General features: G+C 35.9%; 2 protein-coding genes and 1 long non-coding RNA gene across 3 annotated transcripts; all 3 read right to left on the minus strand.

The window, feature by feature from the left end:
- Nucleotides 1–2645: 2645 nt before the first annotated feature.
- On the minus strand, nt 2646–4070 carry LOC137031454 (CD209 antigen-like). Its single transcript, XM_067402392.1, has 4 exons — nt 3958–4070; nt 3268–3708; nt 3071–3180; nt 2646–3000 (listed from the first exon to the last, which is right to left on the minus strand). The coding sequence occupies exons 1-4, from the start codon at nt 4049–4051 to the stop codon at nt 2893–2895; spliced, it is 753 nt and encodes a 250-aa protein (XP_067258493.1). The 5' UTR covers nt 4052–4070; the 3' UTR covers nt 2646–2892.
- A 5054-nt stretch (nt 4071–9124) lies between these two features.
- On the minus strand, nt 9125–17080 carry LOC137032971 (C-type lectin domain family 4 member G-like). The gene is made up of 8 exons (XM_067405025.1): nt 16688–17080; nt 16481–16584; nt 16310–16410; nt 11507–11577; nt 10817–11203; nt 10601–10722; nt 9918–10021; nt 9125–9752 (listed from the first exon to the last, which is right to left on the minus strand). Exons 1-8 carry the CDS (start codon nt 16803–16805, stop codon nt 9620–9622), a joined length of 1140 nt encoding a protein of 379 aa, XP_067261126.1. The 5' UTR covers nt 16806–17080; the 3' UTR covers nt 9125–9619.
- A 1400-nt stretch (nt 17081–18480) lies between these two features.
- LOC137032973 (uncharacterized) lies at nt 18481–19740 on the minus strand. The gene is made up of 3 exons (XR_010896775.1): nt 19625–19740; nt 19036–19128; nt 18481–18672 (listed from the first exon to the last, which is right to left on the minus strand). It is a non-coding gene; the product is annotated as an uncharacterized lncRNA (long non-coding RNA).
- Between the last annotated feature and the right edge of the window lie 2440 nt (nt 19741–22180).

The following is a 22180-nucleotide window of genomic DNA, read 5'->3' on the forward strand; positions in this document are numbered from 1 at the left end:
TAAGATAATTCAGCTCTATTTATTGCTGCAATGCATGCACCCAGAATGCATGGCAAGATGCTTTTTGATGGTCACCGTTGTTGAGATTCATACACTGATTTTTGACATCTGTGTGTGTGTCTAAACAACATAGATCTGATAATATTGAAAAGGTTGGATCTTATGCAGTAGAATTACAGGGCTACAGTAATCAATAAGATGAAGTCAGAGATTGGGCTCTAAATGAGTTCAGTGATTCAGATCAAATAATGATTATGACAAAACCGAACCAACAGCACCTGATCATATTTTCTCTTTGCTTTCTTGGCTTGTCTGGCTCTTATAACTCAGTTAGTAGCCAAACAAAATGTAGTATTACAAAGTCAAGTGTCAAGAGTCCAACTAAATCACACACTGATCCCCATAACGGAGATCACTCAATCACTTAATTGTCTCATTAACTTTAACACTGCTTCAGTGTTCAGTTTCAACACTCTTGAGTGTGTACTTTGGGGAGAATTAATTTAACACTGGGGTTTTTGCTGTGTATCAAAATTTCTGTCAAGTCCACTATTACTCCCAGTGTGAGAATGACTTTGGCACTCTCTAGGATATGAACTTTAAGACACTTTGTGACATTAAACTTTGAGAGTGGTTCTCTTATCTGACATGAGGTGCTTGTCAATTCTTAAACTGTGCATCTGCTTTTCATTTCCTTACTTTTCATTGTGTTCTAGCATGGGGAAATGCTATCTCTTCTGTCTAGATAGACCAAACTAATTAAAAGCCAAAAAGAAACAAAACAAATTCTTGATCATTTCAATTTACTGGTTTATGATTAGGCTACACAACACAACTCACAATTCCCCAATAATATCCAGCTGCAGAACCGCAGCACCAGCATTTTTCAGAACCGGAAGTGCGAGGCTGGGCTTAAACAGACATATTTGCCATACACATTCACGTCATTTTCTTTTGTTAAACATAGGCTGTTTTCACATGAATTTTGATCTGATTCTACCTTGACTGTATATGATAATATTATTTCCTTATGTATGTTCATGTTGTGAACTTATTAAGTAGCCTACTTAAAGACACAGAGGTATGGGCATTTAATGTCTGACCGATCATAATGCTGAATCTGCCATTTTTTTGAGAAACAAACCAGACAGGAGAGTTAGATTAACACTGGGGGACTTGAAACTGAAACATGTTGTGTATTCACGTCTTTTCATGATTGTAACAGCATAGCTTATGATGTATATTCACATTTATTTAATGTAATAAAGAGGAAGAGATGATCAGTTCACATGACGCTTGAACTGAGGTGCCACAGCAATGTAACCACACATTAAAAAGGTTATTAACATAACATATGATTAGTTTTCTCATTTAACAGTGAAATCTTTTTTTTTTTTTTTTCGTGAGCACAAGAGTTCAAATGAACTTCTGTAACAGTTAAAGTTAATGAGGCATGAGGCATGAGGCATTCTTTGTAATCACGAGGGGCGCAAAAATGTGGCACTTTGCAAATGGGACAAAACTGATATGCTTGCTGCTCGTCAGTAAGAGCTGTATGACATCTTTTGACATGACAACTGAAGAACGTGCAATGATGTTAGCAGACTGTAATGTGTAACAGAAAACCTGGTGACTTTGGTAGAGATAGCTAGTATACTGCTATCACACTTGTTACTCTATAAATTGATTTTCTTTGGTTGATTTAGTGATATTAAATAATATTTTAAAACCAGTTAATTTAGATGTTACCATATTTTCGGTGTACAGGATCATGCGGCAAATATTACTGAACTTGAAAGTAAGATTATTTTCTTCAGAATGAAAGGAATGCCAAAGTAAAACTGAAGTAAAAACAAATGTAATAGTGTAATCATTTTAAATAATGTATGTATAGCACTTTTTAGACCAAAGAACACTTTTTTACCAAAAGGGGTTCTTTGTCCTTATATAGGAACAATAATGTTTAAAACTGACAAGACCACAAAGGTCAGAGGAAACACAGGGCTTAAATACTGGGTATGATTACTGAAACTGAACAGCTGTGTCGGATTAATTAACAAACGAGGAGCAAATCATTTATTCTTGAAATGGGAAACTAATGACAAGTTTACATTTTCCTTGCATGCAAGTATCCACTCCTGACTTTGTATATTACAGAAAATTATAAAACAAAACTGATATCTTGAATGTTTAAAAAAAAAAAAAAAAAAAAAAAAAAAAATGAAACTAGCAGACAGTTTTAAAAGGTAGAATCCACAATCAGAAATGATTTGTTCTTAATAAAAGGATTCCAAATTAGTAACAGAAAAAAGAGAACAGACCCTATTTCTCACAAAGTGCTTTTTTCCAGTCTAAGCATGGGAGATCATTCCAGACGTTCAGGTCAGAAGAACTACAATACGTGCAATACTGCATTTCAACACAGTCCTCGTTTCCATGTGCATCATTCGGCTCATTTGGGAAAAAAAACCTGAATAAAATGGAACAGATTTTTAGTTGCTCAGTATACCAAGTATCCCAAAGTTGTACTTATTCAGGAACCAAATAATAATAATTACTTTGAGTAGATGCTCAAATAAATCTCACTAACAAGTGAGATTTGTCACAGGCAATTCAAAAATCACCAATACTCACTGTTACCCATTTCAAGAATAAAAAAGTTGTACAGAAACAAAAGCAGCTCTATTGAGTAAATGTTAATCATCACCCCATTGCTTCTTGGCAATCATTCTGCTAAATATTGCTGAAGAACTACATTATTTGGCAGATGTTATTAATGAATACCATTTTTGTTTCTGTGTGTTATTTTATGAAACCTTTCCAGTTATACACACTAACCATTTTATAAAACCAATAAGCCTTGGTTTATATTTTCTGTGAGTGTTTTGTCACTTACCCTTGTTTCAGTGGTGAATTATCCACCCATTTCATGTCACCCTCATTCTCAATGTCATTCAAACCAATCCACACACTTGCCTTGATAAATGAAGATATGTACCTCTGTATGTGAATAAAAACAGGAATAAGTGTGATTCCTCTCATTCATGAACAGACTCTCACACAAACTCACCTGCTTCACTTCAGTATCGATAATGACCAGATCAGCTCCTCGATCCCTGCAGTACTGCCTGCTGTCAGACCAGCTCTTCAACTCATCGGATATGAAGAATCTGCCATTTCCTTTCAATTAAAAAAAAAAAAAAAAAATGATTGTGCTGGAAATGTGTGTGTGTGTGCGTATGTGTGTGTGTATCCTTTTCTACAAACCCTGTTCAGATATGTTCCTTAGTTCATTCTCTAACTCCAGTTTCCTCTGACCTTCTTTACAACCTTTTAACTTCACTTCCTCACTCAAAGACGTGACTTTGCTTTCTAAATCCAGTTTCTTCTGACTCAAAGAATCAATGTTTCTCTGGAACTGGCTTTTCTCAGCCATAAGATCATTGACTCTGGTCTCCAGCTCCAGATTCTTCTGACTCAGAGAGCTGAAGTTGTTCTTCAGTTGGTCTTTTTCAGTCATTAGTTCAGTGTAATTGTGCTGTAATCTGTTGATGGTTTGATTGAACTCTTCAGCTGTGTTCTTGTTACTCTTGAACAGAAATTCTCTCTCTGCTTTGATGGAGATGTGCTGCACTATAATGGAGACCAGCAGAAGAACACAAATGATCCCGAGACACACTGTCATCAACACCAAACACCTGCTTCCTCCTGACAAACAGAGAGAAAACACACAAGTATCAATTAACAACAATGCCCTCATAACATCAAATAACCCTTGTAAGTAGTCCAGCTTTGTTTTAAGATAAATGTTTTTTTTAAACAGTATGCTGAATTCCTATATTGTAAAATATGTAACATTTCATATAAAATCAGAAATTATTAAAATTGCACGTAACATTTCCGTCCCCTCAAACATTAGCGACACAATCTTTGCTTCAAACAAAACACTCAGCTTACCTCGATCTTTTCCTTCATCATGGAGGTGAATCTGTGTTCGAGGTCCTGATCTGTTAGTAATATTTCTGCACACATAAAAGGTTCCTGATTGCATTATTTGCTCTAACTTACAGTCTTACAGTTCAGTGTGTGTTCACAGAGGAGGTCTTTAGGATGTGTGTCGTGTTTTTAAACAGTTCTAAACCTACACAGGAAGTGGTTTCATTAGTGCAGATAAATCTAGATTTCCTTCTCATGCTCTCTGTCAGCTCATACTACTGTATGATTGAATATATAATACATATTCAACCTCATGTAGTCAAAGCATAGTGGAGTTTTCTCTGTGATAGTGTCAGAAGCTACAGTGTCCAACAAGAGGAATCTGTGGTAACCCAAACTGACTCAAACACCCTAAAACAGGCCTAACTGGACCTGTGTGTTAATGACAATAAACTGGAATGGGATGATGATTTGCATCGCAGTGGTGCTGAGAGACAGAGAGGATGATGGTAGGAAATAGAAATTGTGGGATGATGACTTCCTGTTTACAGTTATACAAGTGGCTGACAATGGGATATTCACATTTTCATTTTCTCAATAGATGTCACTGTTCTGTCATTTTCTCTGTGATGGTATATATCAATCAAACTAACTAACTAACTAACAAACGAACAACCCTTTAACTTTGAGTTCAGATCAGAACATCCTACATTTTTCCCAGGACAGTCATCAGGAGTCAAAGCTTCAAAACCTGCTCTCTGCTGCACCCTGCTGGACTGGAGGAAATCTATCCAAAGTGCAATAAATAGATACACAATGATATATGAAATAAAAACACGATGAGATAATAGTCAATTGACAACTTTATTAAAACAGAAAGCAATTCAACTCAAAAGCAGGTTTAAAGATACTCAATCTCAGAATAATGAGAAACAGGATATTGAGAGTTTATTGTAGCAATGAGAACATAATTTGTTTTACGTTTTCCAGACATCAGATGGCAGTGTTTTAAAAGATAGAAACCTCAATCAGAAACTACACATTTGCAATTGCAAAATGAGTAAATAAAATAATAAAAGCAAAAGCAAAACAAAACTTATTTCTCACAAATCCCCTTTGCATGGAAGATCATTCCAGTTGTTCAGGACGGGATTTGCAGGCATCAGTTCAATACAGTCCTCACTTCCACCTGCGTCATTTGGTTTACCTCTATCCCAAAACCTGGATAATATGTATCAAATTTTCAGTTACTACCCCATATTCAAATGGTAACAGCCCCAAAGTTTTATTCAGCAACCAAGCAGTAAGAATAATTATTTACAATTATTATTTAAGCAGAAAGCAATTAAAAAGTAAAAAGCATCAGACCAGCTTTTTCAGGATGATTCAGTTCAATACAGTCCTCATTTCCTGAATTAGTAAAGGATTAGTTCACTTTCAAATGAAAATTAGCCCAAGCTTTACTCACCCTCAAGCCATGATGAACACAATCGTAGAAATATTAATACATATCCTGACGTATTCAAATGACAGGGAAAAAAAAAAAAACAAAAAAAAAAACGGTACTGGCGTACTGGCAAGTTCCGTAAATTGAATAGGGAAGGCATAGGACATACGGCGTAAGCTTAAGAATACGGAAGGCGGAAGCTAGATATTTTACTTCATAACTTGTTAAATATAGATTTTTTTTTTTTTTTTTACACAAACGCATCGCTTCGGCCTTTATTAATCCTCCCGAGCCGTGTGGAATATGTTTATGATGGATGGATGTGGATGGAGACATTTTTTTCAGCTCATACTCATTTGGTAACGCATACTGCCATTATAAAGCTCGGCTGCGTCAGGATATATTTTAGGTAATCTACCTAGCTAATACTATAGATAGAGCTTTTATATGTATTATGTTAATACATTAAATATAAAAGTAGTAACATATTGTTTTTAGGAATCATTTAATATTTGAAATTGTATGGGACACTTCCTCAAACCATGAACCGTTTCACCATGAACAACACCATCTGCGAAGGTAATTTTCAGCTTACTGTGCTTTTTTCTTCATTCTGGCTGTAGTTCAGTGTTCTCAGAAGATCTGATTCAACAACTCCACAAACAGCATTACCAGCTTCACTTATTACTAACCAGACTGACTTTATTTCTCTCACACGTCTACAGAAGCTCTTATTGAGAATTACCAGAGGTTTAGATGTTTCGTCACCATCATGGAGGTTGGTGGTTGCTTTGAGCTCTTTACCCCTGACTACTATAGAGTTGCTTCTTTATCAGCAATTGCAAGTGTTTTCAGAAAGCATTGGTTCTTACACTGTCAAGATAACATTCCACCACATCACCCATTATAGTACATTCAAGCACATATTATTAGCTTCAAAAGCCAACAGGAGGAATCCCTCAAATAGACTCGAACACCATTAAGCAGGCCAAACTGGATCTTTGTATTAATGGTGCAGGAAAATATTTAGTAAATCTAATGTTTCCATTTCTCTCTGATCACTTCAGTCTGCTGCTCCCTGCTGGACTGGAGGAAAGCCACAGCTCAATAAAGCAGCAACAATGACATTTGAAATAAAAATAAAAATGCTGTGAAAATAATCTTAATTGATCATTTAATTCAAAGAAAAAGTTTCATAGGCACAGATTATCAGAAATGTTCCATGATTCCATAAAATAATACAAGCAGAAAAATTAGTTAAAGGGATAGTTCACCCAAAAATAAATTCAAATAACTAGCTTCCGGCAGAAGACCATACGTCAATTTGGGCGGAAGAGCAACCTTTGACCTGATGCGATGACGAACGCAGAGGCGCAGAGGAGAGAGCTAAACAAAACACTGGTCAAAAATTAGAAGTTTAAAATGAGAAATTTTAAAGAGAAATGTCAGAGGAACTTGAGATTGTTGCCCAGTTGTATTTGTTTGAACCATGAGAGGCGTCTAAGCTTACGATACTCTTACATCCTACGTCAAACATCGTGTCAGAGGATTTCATTTGGCGCAAGTCGACTTGCACATTTTGCGTGCGGTCGTTCACCAGAAACTAATTGTTTGAATATATAGAGTTTTAAATATGGATATGTTTTCTTACAAATACGCATCCCTGCGCCTCAAAATTTATTAACCCTCTGGAGTCATATGGATTCATTTTTTTTTTTTTTTTTTCTAATGGATGGATGCATTCAGAATTTGGCATACCATTCACAACCACTATTAACCTTGGAAGGATATTTTTAAATATATCTCTGATTGTGTTCTTCTGAAAGAAGATAGTCATATACACCTAGGATGGCTTGAGGGTGAGTAAAACATGGAATAATTTTCATTTTTGGGTGAACTATCCCTTTAATCCACAGACCATATATAATTCAGAAAAATATGAAAAACATCAGTTCTACTATTTTAACAGATTACAGTTTAATCTTACATTTTGAAAATTACATAAAATGCTGAAAAAATTAAACCATATTTTTGTGTGTGTGTGTGTGTGTGAGACAACAGTTTTGCTGACAGAAATGAGCAGATATTAAACTATGAAGCCCAAAAACAATTTTACAATTACTCAGGATGTCTTCAGTTATTTGTTACAGGGGTAAGAAAACAAGTCTTATATTTTTCTTCCTAATATTTGATATTGGAAACACATACAATTTGAAAAAAACAACAAAAAAAAAAAAAAAAAAAAAAAAACATTAAATCAGTCATGATTATTTTAAGAAATTAGGTTTGATTACAGGAACCTTCACTAAATATGCAATAAAAAGAAAAAAATTAGGAAAAAAAAGAGAAAAAAAGAATACAAGTCAAAGCTTTATTAAATATAATGATGAAGGAATAGATTCAAAATGTTGAACAGGTTGAGAGGGGGCAGTTCAAATATCAGTCACCAGGGGAACATTCTACTTCCTGTTTCTCAACACTATTACAGTGATGTCACAGTGGTGTCACATGGCGAGCTCACAGTATCAGTGTCAATGTCAATGTCAATGTCACACCCAGATAACAGATTTTTGTTACAAGAACGTTCTAAAACATACAACTGACTTCCAGACACAGACTTTGATCAAATCAACTGAAATAAAAGAAGACATTAAAGGATTAGTTCACTTTCAAATTAAAATTTCCTGATAATTTACTCCCATGTCATCCAAGATGTTCATGTCTTTCTTTCTTTAGTCGAAAAGAAATTAAGTTTTTTTTTTTAGGAAAATATTCCAGAATTTTTCTCCATATAGTGGACTTCAACAGTTACCAAGGTCCAAATTACAGTTTCAGTGCAGCTTCAAAGAGCTCTACATGATCCAAGACGAGGAATCTTATCTAGAGAAACCATCGGCCATTTTATATTAAAAAAAAAAACAAAAAAAACAAGAACAAGCAGTAATCTCAGACAGTTTAATCCAGATATTTTAATCCAATCCACAAATTAATTCCAAGAACCAAATTAGCCAGAGTTCAGTTATCATGATTAGGAGATCTGGCATCTGTCAAATCATCTCAGATGTATTAAACACTTACTACAACATCAAAAAAAAAAATAACAGCCCAAAATATACCATTTCTTCTTTGGCATCTGTAAACACATCTACTATTAAACCCATTTATTGCCTACGAAAATATTTGAACTAAATATTGCTAATGCAAGACAAAAATTGTATCACAAAAGAACAAAACAACATGAATAATTATATTTATAGTCTACATAAACTCGAAATCTCCCACCATCTAGGTTTCAAACGAACAGCCTGTGTCACATGCTCATAAGTGGTAAATGTATTTCTTTGAAGTGAGCATGTACCCTTTGTGGTTATGTTGCTCACTTTCACTTTCAAGTGGCATCGCCTTCCTGCGGGGAGCCTATTAAAGGTGCGCAGATGCCATTTGGAATTCATCATTAGTTTGTAAACGATCACTCAATTCTCTGAAAACTGTAAACTACAGTTATTGCTTAAAAATATAACTATATTATTGTCAAAGATACTTTCTTACGTGTAAGTAGAAGTACTTTAAACTTGAAAACAAATACTGTATGTCTATAAATTGGTAAAATGTTTCTCTTCCTCTCTGATGATCACTTCAGTAGAATAAATGGCTCTCTGCTGCACTCCGCTGGGCTGGAGGAATTTTCTCGCCATAATCATGCATCAAGTACACCGAAGTAAATGTAAGAACGAAATACGAAGGAGCAAAAAGAGCTTTGGTAATAATGGTTATTGACCATTTTATTATATTTACTTTATGTTGACCATTTAAAGAGAAAGCAATTCAACTCAAAAGTTTCAAAGACAGTCAATATCAGCACAATAGGGTGAATCTGGGACACTTTAGACTTCTGTAATTTACTGGCTCATTATAACAGCTAGAAGAAGGTCACATTGACATAGAGCTGCTTGCGATAGAGCAAGACATGAACACATCAGAGGTTTGGAGTCCCAGATTACCCAGTTCACCCCGCTTATAAGTTTTTTAAAGTAATGCATTTTTTTTGACAGTTTTACATTTTTCTTTTATGAATTTCAATTTGTGATTTTGTATGTTATATACAATTGTAAAATTAAATTGATGCCAGTTTAAATAAAATTAAGAGATAGAAACCTCAATCAGAAATGTTACGATCACAATAAGATTGATTCCATAAAATAATACAGTTAACAACAAAACAATATGGGATGAACCCTATTTCTCACAAATCCCTTTTCTCTTCTCAGAGCATGGGAGATCATTCCAGTTCTGGATGGTGTTTACAGGCATCAGTTCAACACAGTCCTCATTTCCTCCTGCATTATTTGGCTCCTCTTCATACCAAAACCTGAATAACATGTGGCAAGAGTAAAAAGTACAGAGCAAGAGCAAAAGTGAACTTAATGGAGAGAAGAGTTTTTTTTGTTTGTTTTTTTTTTGCTAAAAGTCTTCGGTTTTGTTTCATGCTTAAAATACATTTGCACTGGTTTTCTGTGAGTGTTTTGTCACTTACCCATGATTCAGTGTTGAATTATCCACCCATGTCATGTTGCCTTCGTTCTCAATGTCAGACAAACCAATCCACACTCTCTCCTTGATGAATGAAGATATGGACTTCTGTGTGTGAATAAAAACAGGAATAAGGGTACATTTATACTGCAATAATGTGCTATAATTTAATCGTTCTTACGGATCCACGAAAACAACTAAAATCACCATATTCTGCTGCCAGGCCAGTAGTTGGCGATGTCACTTTGTAAAGAAACACTATGTGCCTTTAGATTGCATGTGTAACCCCTCCTGTTCGAACTGCCCGCTTTAAGTGGGACTTGAACCCCGGCATGGGAGTTGGACACTCTAACAAGGAAGATAAATACCGCAGTCTGTAGTGTCAGTCATTTTGTGATCAGGGGAGTGAGGTTTACACGCACAGCTCTACGTCTGTTACACGTGTATAACATCACCGTTTTCACAAATTCACATTTTTATACTTTACACAAAGATGATTTTTTTTAAAAACGAGCACTTTGAATCCCGTTTTCAAAATTTTGCATTTTCAGGCCCCCAAAACACCACTGTAAATAAACACCCAAACTGAATAAAAAGTTTCCCCTTATAGTTGAAAATGGTGTGTTATTTAAGCAACCCCTAAATGTGATTGCTCTCATTCATGAACAGACTCTCACACAAACTCACCTGCTTCTCTTCAGTGTTGATAATGACCAGATCAGCTCCTCGATCCCTGCAGTACTGCCTGCTGTCAGACCAGCTCTTCTCCTCATCGGATTTGAACAAACAAACAGGACCACACAGATTTCCTGACAGAAACTTCACTTTTTAAAAATGCATATAAAGATAACGAAAATTATGAGAAAATAATCTACTTAAAAAAAAAAACAGATTTGTACCCACCTTTAGATTTTTCTTTCTGTAGCTCTTCACTTAAAGATGTGACATTTCTTTCTAACTCCAGTTTCTTCTGACTTAAAGAATCAAAGCTTCCCTTTAACTGTTTTTTCTCAGCTGTAAGATCATTGACTCTGGTCTCCAGCTCCAGTTTCTTCTGACTCAGAGAGCTGAAGTTGTTCTTCAGTTGGTCTTTTTCAGTCATTAGTTCAGTGTAATTGTGCTGTAATCTGTTGATGGTCTGATTGAACTCTTCAACTGCGTTTTTGTAACTCTTGAACAGAGATTCTCTCTCTGCTGTGTTGGAGATGTGCTGCGCTATGATGGAGACCAGCAGAACAACACAAATGATCCCGAGACACACTGTCATCAACACCAAACGTCTACTTCCTCCTGACAAAAATCAGTTAACAACAATTCACGTCATATTATTAGATAACACTTCAAATCAAATTTGTATGTAATCCAGCATTATTTTTAGATAAATTATTTTTAAAGAGCGTTGCAAAAAAAAGTTGTTTTAAAGAGTATGTTCTTTTATAATGACAAACATCACTAAAATATGGAGCATTTCATATAAAATCAGAAACAATGACACATTTTTTCCCCCAGAAAACAACAATTGAAATTTTACGTAACATTTCCCATCCCCGCAAACATTAGCGGCACCATCTTCAAACGAAAGTTTCTGCTTACTTTGCTTTCGATCTTTTCCTTCATCCTGGAGGTGAAGCTGTGTTCGAGGTCCTGATCTGTTAGTAATATTTCTGCACACATAAAAGGTTCCTGATTGCATTATTTGCTCTAACTTACAGTCTTACAGTTCAGTGTGTGTTCACAGAGGAGGTCTTTAGGATGTGTGTCGTGTTTTTAAATAGTTCTAAACCTACACAGGAAGTGGTTTCATTAGTGCAGATAAATCTAGATTTCATTTTCATTCTAAAACTCTCCTTAGACTCATATTACTCTATGATTGTATATATACAATATATACAATCATAGAGTAATATGAAAATATACAGCTACAATGACTAACAAGAGGAATCTGTGATCACCCAAACTGACTCAAACACCCTAAAACAGGCCTAACTGCCTATGTATTAATGACAATAAACTGGAATGGGATGATGACTTGCATCGCTGTGGTGCTGAGAGACAGAGAGGATGATGGTAGGAGATAGAGACTGTAGGATGATAAATTCCTGTTTGCAGTTAAACAAGTGGATGATAACAGGATATTCACATTTCCAAGTTCAAGTTTATTTATAAAGCACATTTAAAATAACAAATGTTTAACCAAAGAGCTGTACAATTAGGAAAATACAGTAAAAGAAACAGGAAAAAAACTAAATTTGTTAAAAATAAACAGAGTAAGAGAAGAAAAGAACTTAACACAAACACACATAAACACAAATACAAATGAGACTCATTCAACCAAAACCTGTATACATCTCAAACAATAGCCTACCATGGACTAAGGAGAAAAAAATGTAGACAGTGTGGTAGCCCAGATGATAAAAATTGTTAGTGGTGGCGAGATGAAGCCTCATGAAGCTTTTCAGCCAAGTGGTTCACAAAAGGGTTCATTTCTCGAGGCTTAATTTTCCTCACAATACCACCTGGTGGTCAAAGAGTGTAAAACAAGCAGATACATTACAGATGACCTGATGTGATCTGTGATGCACTGTATTTTGCACCAGTTAAGGCTTAGAAATAACGGTGAAGAAAAAAAAAATATTTCCACATAGACTAAACTATTTATATGAATATAATGTGTTTTTTTTTCTTTCTTTTTTTTTTTTTTTCTGGTAGTATATAATGATTGTCTAACATAACTGTGTAATAAACATATTGGCTATCAAATGTGTGTAAATCAATTCTTTGGTCATAATAGGCAAAACTTACCTCTATCACAATCACACATTTTGAGGGGATCCTTTAGGTAATATGCAGTGTTATCGACCGCATAATGTTTATTTTAAGTTTCAGACATTTAAATACACATAAGTACTAACAAAACAATACATTTAGAGTTTGTAAAATACACACTGTCTATGGAAGCTCAATAATAATCCTTTCTGTTATAATTAGATTACGTGTTTTATTCCTATCAGATTCACATTGTGTAAGTAACTGTAAAGTTTACTCTATTCTTCTCCCATTTTGTGCATGAATTCATGTGTTTTAAATCCAACAGATGATATTCTCTGAACTGCGGCACAAACTAACATAATGGCACCCATCGCGCCCAGGTGTTTAAAGCGGAACTCAGTAAGATTTGCGAAGCTCCCCCTACAGGTTCCTTCAGTGAATCACACTGTCATAAATACTCCAAGCGCAGCTCTGGACTACAATGACTACAAAGCTCACCAGCGCAGTAGTTTTGCAAATACAGTACAAGAAATCTCGATGGAGGTGGGTAATTTTCGAAATTGTCTTATAAATTCATAATATATACATTGTTTTTGAATTACCGTAAAGCATTTTGTCACTCTCGCGTGAACATGAGGCGAGATTGTGTCGGGTCGACAAAGCTCAACTTGCAAGTGCTGTTTTCTGGCGTAGACGTGCCAGAGGGGGTTAGTGTATGCCTCAAACACACCACTAGAAGTCAATTAACCATCGTAAGGACTTAGAAAACTATTTATGAAGGTAAAAAAAGTTACTTAGTTCTGCTTTAAAGGGGGTATCACACACAGTTTCTGCCAATCTCATGTAATCTTGAGTACATATAGAGTAGTATTGCATTCTTCATATCTACAAAAAGTTTTTAGTTTTGTCATATTTATAAAAGATAGATACGCTAAACCGAGTCTTTCCAGAAAAAGCCGAGATCCTGGAGGCGTGTCTGCTGTCAGTGCCGTGGGCGGAGCTAAAGAGTCACGAGTGCGCACAACTTCTGCATAGAGAACGTCCGCTAGTCCACAAATAAAAAGGAAACAAAAACGTTCATGTCGTTTACATTATATGCACTTGTGCGCCGTTTTCCAACAAAACACAGACACCTGATACAGCTTTACTCACCACCTGCAATCTGCAAATCCAGCGCCAAACTGGGACTTGTTTACAAAGCATTCATCACCGAAATCCCGTGAACAAACAAACATACGTGCATTGCTGCCCCAGAAAAACAAACTTCATCCACTGTTCCCTTGGCGCTGGGATCTTTGGGAATCTTTCCCTCAGAACCAAAACCACACTCCTTTGTTTACAGGAGCTGCGTCTCATTTCAGAGGCTGTGTCCTCCGGAGGTCGCGTTTGAAAGCTGAATACTTCATCAAGGATAAAATGTTCTATGTTGTCCGCTGACAAGCAACTTGACCCGCCCACAAACACTATAGTATTTCTGTGTGGTTTACATCATGTCAAGTAGATGCCGTGTCCTACTCTGTGAAAGTAAATGTGTTTTATTTTCACTTCCGAGTCTGCAAAGAATCAGTGGTTAAAATTATTTTTTTCAACAATACCACAGCAAAATCCCAATCTTTTGTTGTGTTCCCGTCATTTTACTGACAACTGCTTCTCAAACCTCAGGGAGTTCAACGCTGGATTCACAAAACGCTTGGTCTTAAAAGATGGATCAATGCCTAGTTTATTTGGACCAGCTTGCTCCCTATAGTCTGTATATCTCCTGCTAACTGGCTAACTCAAGTTTATGTAGTTCTGCTATTCAGATGAGGGTCCAATATTGTCTAAAAATGTGTCGATTAATGCAGCTTGTCTGTCTTATTACTTGGAGTAATGATCAAGGATGGAGCACGACTATTTACAAAGTGTAATGCATTATCAGCTATTCACATTTGTGCACGGCTAACATAGGAGTTTACAACCTAGCTCGGTTTGCTTACATAAATACACACACATACATGTATATATTTAAGAAAAATGTTATATACAAAATATTTATATTTGATATAAATTATATGTATTTATTTATACATGCATATATTTCTTATATATATATATATATATATATATATATATATATGTGTGTGTGTGTGTATTTATATATAGATAATTATACACCGAACACACACATACGTAAACATAGACTTTTATTTTGGACCTGATTAATCGCAATTAATCGTTGTGCAGCCCTACTTCTGAAAAAGTCACTGTTCTGCGATTTTCTCTGTGATGGTATCAATCAATCAATCAATCAAATAAATAGATAAATTTGAGTTCAGATATTAATGGTAGAAGCTCAGAAGATCCTACATTTTTTCCCAGGACAGATGTCAGGAGTAACTTCTCTGTTAATGGCATTTCACAAAATTTAAAGTCATTAAATCGGGCCTCCAAACTCTGTTTTCATCCTACTGATGAAGCACTTAATATTTTTTTAGCAGTTAGATCACTGTAACTGGCCTGCACTCTGCTTCAAAATCAGCTTCAAAGCCAACAAGAGGAATCTGTGATCACTGTGAAACAGCAGCAAGCGCCCTAAATCTGATGTTCCTGTTCCTCAGTCTGATAAAACTGCTCTCTGCTGCACCCTGCTGGACTGGAGGAAATCTGTCCAAAGTGCAATAAACAGATAGAGGAGAATGAAATATGAAAAAAAAACAAAAAAAAAAACACAAAAAACAAATGCTGAGATAATAGTCAATTGACCATTTTTATTAAAACAGAAAGTAGGGCTGCACGATTAATCGCATGCTATTCTCACGCGCATTTCGTCATTAAAGCCGGTTCCCTGATTACCGCTAAATCGCCATCACCTGTTTTTAAACGGAGCGCCTATTAATAGACAGAGCCGTAGTTCACAGACAAGCCACGCAATATCGCGTTCATATCGCAGGCGATTCATCTGCGATATGAACGCGATATTGCGTGGCTTTTCAGTGATCTACGGCTCTGTCTATTAAATGCCGCTTCATTTGAAAGCAGGTGATGGCGATTTAGCGGTAATCAGGGAACCGGCTTTACTGACGAAATGCGCGTGAGAATAGCATGCGATTAATCGTGCAGCCCTAACAGAAAGCAATTCAACTCAAAAGCAGGTTTAAAGACACTCAGAATAACATGAGAAACAGGATATTGTGAGTTATTGTAGCAATCAGAAAACAATTACAGTTTTACATTTTCCTTTGGATAAATTCATATGGACATCAGATGGCAGTGTTTTAAAAGACAGAACATTAGCATTAAGAATGAATCAATAAACTAATAAAAGTAACACGACTTGATAAAACTTATTTCTCACAAATCCCCTTCATCTTCTTAAAGCATGCGAGATCGTTCCAGTTGTTTACAAGGTTTTTTTCAGGATTCATTTCAATACAGTCTTCATCTCTTACATTATTAGGCTCACCTGTGAACCAAAACCTGAATAAAATGTGCCAGATTTAGTTTGTACCAGACTTTCATATATAAATATAATGACTTGGATCAGATTGGGTGCACAAAAAAACTTGATTGGGACATCACTTTTAATTGAGAATAAAAAGACTTTGCACATGCATCTGCATGCATTATCTGTGAGTGTTTTGCACTTACCCTTGTTTCAGTGGTGAATTATCCACCCATTTCCACGTGCCCTCGTACTCTGTGTCAGACAAACCAATCCACCCTCTCTCCTTGAATGAAGATATGTGCCTCTGTATGTGAATAAAAACAGGAATAAGTGTGATTCCTCTCATTCATGAACAGACTCTCACACAAACTCACCTGCTTCACTTCAGTATCGATAATGACCAGATCAGCTCCTCGATCCCTGCAGTACTTCCTGCTGTCAGACCAGCTCTTCTCCTCATCGGATATGAAGAAAAACCCTGGAAAACACATTTTTGTACATAAACACTTTTCAAAACTGTATACATACAGTAAAGTAAACTAGGGAAAAAGAAACTATACACAAATCAGATTCATACTAACCTTGTTTAGACAATTTTCTGTTCAGTTCCTCACTCAAAGAAATAGTTTTATTTTCTAACTCCAGTTTCTTCTGACTTAAAGATTCAACGGTTCCCTGTAACTGGTTTTTCTCAGCCATAAGATCATTGACTTTGGTCTCCAGCTCCAGTTTCTTCTGACTCAAAGAGTTGAAGTTATTCTTCAGTTGTCTTTTTCAGTCTTTTTCAGTCATTAGTTCAGTGTAATTATCCTGTAATCTGTTGATGGTCTGATTGAACTCTTCAACTGTGTTCTTGTTACTCTTGAACAGAGATTCTCTCTCTGCTGTGATGGAGATGTGCTGCGCTATGATGGAGACGAGCAGAAGAACACAAATGATCCCGAGACACACTGTCATCAACACCAAACGTCTACTTCCTCCTGACAAACAGAGAGAAAACACAAAATATCAGTGAATACTCTTCATAATATTTTTATTTTATAGAGTTTTATATCAACCTTAGGTAATTCACCTTTTTTATATAATGCTATAGACAGAGGTTTTATATTATTTTATAAAACAAACATTGCTATACAGTAAAAAATATCAAAAGAAGAACAGGTTGAAAAAGTAAACTAAAAATAATTGCATGTTAATACATTAACAAAACGTTAATACATTGTTCTTAGAAAATAAATAAATAAATAAAATTGTATGTGACACTTCCTCAAACATTAGTGACACCTTAACAGAAACATCTGCGACACCATTTCTACTTTAAAGTCATTTTCATCTTACTGCGCTTTTCATTTCTCCCCTCATCCTGGCTGTGATTCAGTGTTCGAGGTCCAGTTGTGTCTTCAATATCTCTGCGTTCAACGTTTTGATAAATGTCCTCTAAATCCATTATTCGTGGTTTTGGACAGTACTGTACGTCTTCACAGATAAAGTGTGGTCCTCAGAATGCTAAATATCATATTCAAAACAGTGTTAAACTCTCACAGGAAGTGGTTTCATTTCACAAGTATGTATTTCATTCAGTATGCAGACTCATATGCATTTGTGTATTGAACATTCAAGCACATTATCAGCTTCAAAGGCAAAAAAGAGGAATATGTGATCAATCAAATGGATTCAAACACCCTTAAACAGGCCAAACTGGACCTTTGTATTGATGATGCAGGAAACAGCAGCAAGTGAATCTAATATTTCTGATCCTCTCTGATCACTTCAGTCAGATAAACTTGCTCTCTGCTGCACCCTGCTGGACTGGGGGAAATCTATTCAAAGCACAAAATTCCCTTTGATTATACGGTATGAGATCCAGCAGTGTCATAATCATTTATGAAAAGCATGATAACACATAAACATTTTGTGTAATTTAGACATAAAGAGACATCAAGAATCAGCGTATGAATCTCAACAATAGTGACAATGAAAAGCTTCATGCTGGGTACCTAGTCTTTGTGCAGTGAATGCACTTTGACCTCACATTGTGACCAGAGTATAAACACACAGTGAGGGCACTGTTAGGGTGCAGAAACAGATGTTGGTTTTGCAACTCATGTCCGATGAAGAAGAGTCCAATTTTTAATGCCCTTCCCTCGCTAACTTCCCCCCGTCTCTTTCACTCGGATCATTGTTTACGTCGCACAAGTGCCCACTACTGTCAAAAGCCAAGTGAAAACTGGAGTCAGGTGGTGCTGTCTATTTATTGGTGATATTATAATCATCACATAGTGGCCTAGTGTAATCACTTATCACTTTAATGTGCTTAGAAGGATTTAAAAAAAAAAAAAAATTCCACAAAAAAAAGTTTGAATATCAAGGGCCCTGTCTCCAGCTGGTATTAAGACACATTTTGGTCGATTGGATCACAAGTGGATGATGCTAAATACAAGTGTGAACAGAGTGTAAAACGTTTTGAGCTTGTCCTCTTTCGACCACTTCCAGAGGTAGTCGAAAACCAGATTGCATTCGTAGTGGAAACACTCAGGTGTTCGAATATAACCACCCATAGACCCTCCTGTCAGAAAAAAAAAAAAAGAGACAGAAACAGTTGAAAGTGGATAAAAGAGATGAATTAAAATACCAGGTGTAAACAGGAATGTGTCGCCATCGTCCACTCGGGATTCAATCGACCAAAATGCATCTTAAAAACAGGTGTAAAGAGGGCCAGGAATCAGTGTATGAATCTCAACAATGAAGATAAACGAAAGTCTTATGGGTTTGGAATGACATGAGGGTGAGTAATTTATTTTTGGGTGAACTAACCCTTTAATCCCAGTGTTATAATTATCTTTAGCCCCCTCTAGTGTATGAACCTTTCTGTCATTGAGCTGAAGTGTGGTATTCTGATCTCACACATGAGATGTTTCTCCTTTCTTACATTGTGTATCCTCGTTTGCTTTCCTTTGCTTTTCTTCCTTTCCTTGTGTCGCAGCTTCTGGGAAATGACGCCTTGTGACACTTGAGACATTACCTAGAAAATATTCAAAGCCTCAGAGTATTGACAGCAACGCCATCTGTTGGTTCATGAAATTTACAACAGCCATAAAAGCCTGAAAAAAGTACCAAAGTAAACTAAAATGTCTGTTGATAAAAAGGGAGATTTCCAGTGCACTGACCTCACAGAACTACTTTTACAATTCAAAACTGTTTCTTAAGTCTCATGTTTTTACTTAGTTTTTAATTTGAGCCAAAATAGTTTTTTTTTTTTTTTTTTTTTAAATCATTATTTTATTACTCAAAAAAAGTTTTGCAGGTGCACAGTTTTCCCCATAAGCATCAGAAAACACTTACACAATGTGAATGAACCGTATCAAAAGGGAACAAGGTGAATCAGGGTAAGTTAGCTGGGTATATTTAGTATGAGGTTAGAGAAAACTAATTTTGCCAGCAGTTCAAACTATGAACAAGAACCCACAAGTAACTTCAGGGCTAGGCCAAGCCAAAATAATAAACAAAAAGTGAACTACCTTAACCCAGCAACAATATATCCTATCAGGAACTAAAGATATGAGAAAATTCAAAGACTTCCATAACTCCTCAATTAAAACTAAGTCAAAAAATAAATGGCATTCATAATTCAAAGGCTGTCGCTCTTCCGTTCCTCTTTTAAAAGACGCCCGTGCTCCCCGTCAACCACTGTGCGCTAGCGTCACGTCCAGAGCTGTGACCTATGAGAAATGGGAAAGGAGAAAGAACAAAAGGGAGAGACAGAGGGAGAGAGAAACACACACACATATGCACTGGCACCAATACAGCCTTGGGCGTAACAATATTATGTATTGGGGCGTTTCCTCCTGACAAAAATAAAACAATACAATATTACATAATGAAATTACCAAAAAAAAATAAATAAATAAAATAACAATACATGAATGTAAACAAATAAATAAAAATCATGACAAGAACTTTTTATTATCTTTATTCCATCTACTGTTTGTCTATTAAGGAGTCTGGATTAATATCAGTTCTATAGATATTACTATAGGACTCGAAAATCTCTCTCCAGAATTCCTCCAGCAATGGACACAACCTAAACACATGAGCTGTCATGGCGGGTGAATGCGAGCACCTATTACATGCATGGCACCTATTATGTTGGGATAAATCTTAAGTTTGAGTTAATAAAATGAAGTCTGTGGAGTATCTTAAATTGGACTTAGAGTAGACCATGTCTAGCACAGGGAGAGTGTACCTGACCTAGATCATCCTCCCATTCTCTCTGTGTAAAGTCTATGCCCAAATCACACTGCCAGGCCCTTCAAATACCATCTAAATTGTGTGGATCTTATGTATACATGAAATAAGCCCCTTGCTGTTTCGATTTAAATCAAGCAGTGTTTCAGTGGGTGAGGAAGAGGGCACGCCCTGGAAAGGAGTTAAATACTTTCTTTATGAAGCATTTGATTTGCTAAAATCTGAAAAGAGGGGATCTAGGCAAAGCAAAACACCATTCAAGCTCTTCAAAAGAGCAAAAAGAGCCTGATACCATTCTCTTGCTAAACAAGAAATGCAGAATCCACATAGGGCGGAGGAAACAGGAACAGTTGTAAACAATAGGGCCCAAAATAGAGGTTGTCTGCAGATCAAATTCTTATTAAACTGAAACTAAATTTTTAGAGTACGTGCAACTACTCACAGTAAATTCCCCACTGTTAAAATTAACACCGCTCTGTGTTCATATGGGAACCACCGGCAGTGCATTAAAGTAACACTGAAGCAGTGTTAATTAGATACTTAAGTGATTAATTGAGTGATAATTGTTCAAATATTGAAGACACCTGATGATAACGAGCAGAATCACTGAAGGAACACAAGAACTGTGATGTTTCATCTAATCTTTGACTCTCAGCCACAGCCTTAGATGAAATCAACTGAAAATACATAAAATCCCTCTCATTAGAAACCAGAATGACTCTGTCACTTGTCTACAGTTCATTTTGAGAATTAACAGAGGTTTAGAGCTTTATTGAAAATACTTGGTCACCATTATGGTAATCAGTGTTTCATTTAGTTAGACAGTTTGACTCTTTACTTTTTATGTCAGTTTGCTTTTTTTGGTGACTTATTAAAATGGTTAGGACAAATAAATCCTGTTTGATGACTTGAAATTAAAGTTGGAAGAACAGGCTTTATATGCATCGCTTACATAATGAAAATATATTTCCATATATTTGTGATCAATATATTAAATTGTTTAAAGGTGCCCTCGAATGAAAAATTGAATTTATCTTGGCATAGTCAAATAACAAGAGTTCAGTACATGGAAATGACATACAGTGAGTCTCAAACTCCATTGTTTCCTCCTTCTTATATATATCTCATTTGCTTAAAAGACCTCTGAAGAACAGGCGAATCTCAACATAACACCGACTGTTACATAACAGTCGGGGTGTACGCCCCTAATATTTGCATATGCCAGCCCATGTTCCCAACATTATGAAAGGCATTAGACAAGGGCAGGCAGTAACGTCTGGATCTGTGCACAGCTGAATCATCAGACTAGGTAAGCAAGCAAGAACAATAGCGAAAAATGGCAGATGGAGCAATAATAACTGACATGATCCATGATATCATGATATTTTTAGTGATATTTGTAAATTGTCTTTCTAAATGTTTAGTTAGCATGTTGCTAATGTACTGTTAAATGTGGTTAAAGTTACCATAGTTTCTTACTGTATTCACGGAGACAAGAGTCGTCGCTATTTTCATTTTTAAACACTTGCAGTCTGTATAATTCATAAACACAACTTCATTCTTTATAAATCTCTCCAACAGTGTAGCATTAGCCATTAGCCACGGAGCAAATTTATTCAGAATCAAATGTAAACAATATAACAGTATACAATACTCACATAATCCGACGCATGCATGACGAACACTTTGTAAAGATCCATTTGAGGGTTATATTAGCTGTGTAAACTTTGTTTATGCACTGTTCAAGGAAAGCACAAGCTCCGTGGAGCACGAGAATTAAAGGGCCAGTAGCCCTGAATCGGCTCATTTTTAATTATGCCCCAAAATAG

The sequence above is a fragment of the Chanodichthys erythropterus genome, chromosome 12 (assembly GCF_024489055.1).
Source record: "Chanodichthys erythropterus isolate Z2021 chromosome 12, ASM2448905v1, whole genome shotgun sequence".
Lineage (NCBI taxonomy): Eukaryota > Metazoa > Chordata > Actinopteri > Cypriniformes > Xenocyprididae > Chanodichthys > Chanodichthys erythropterus.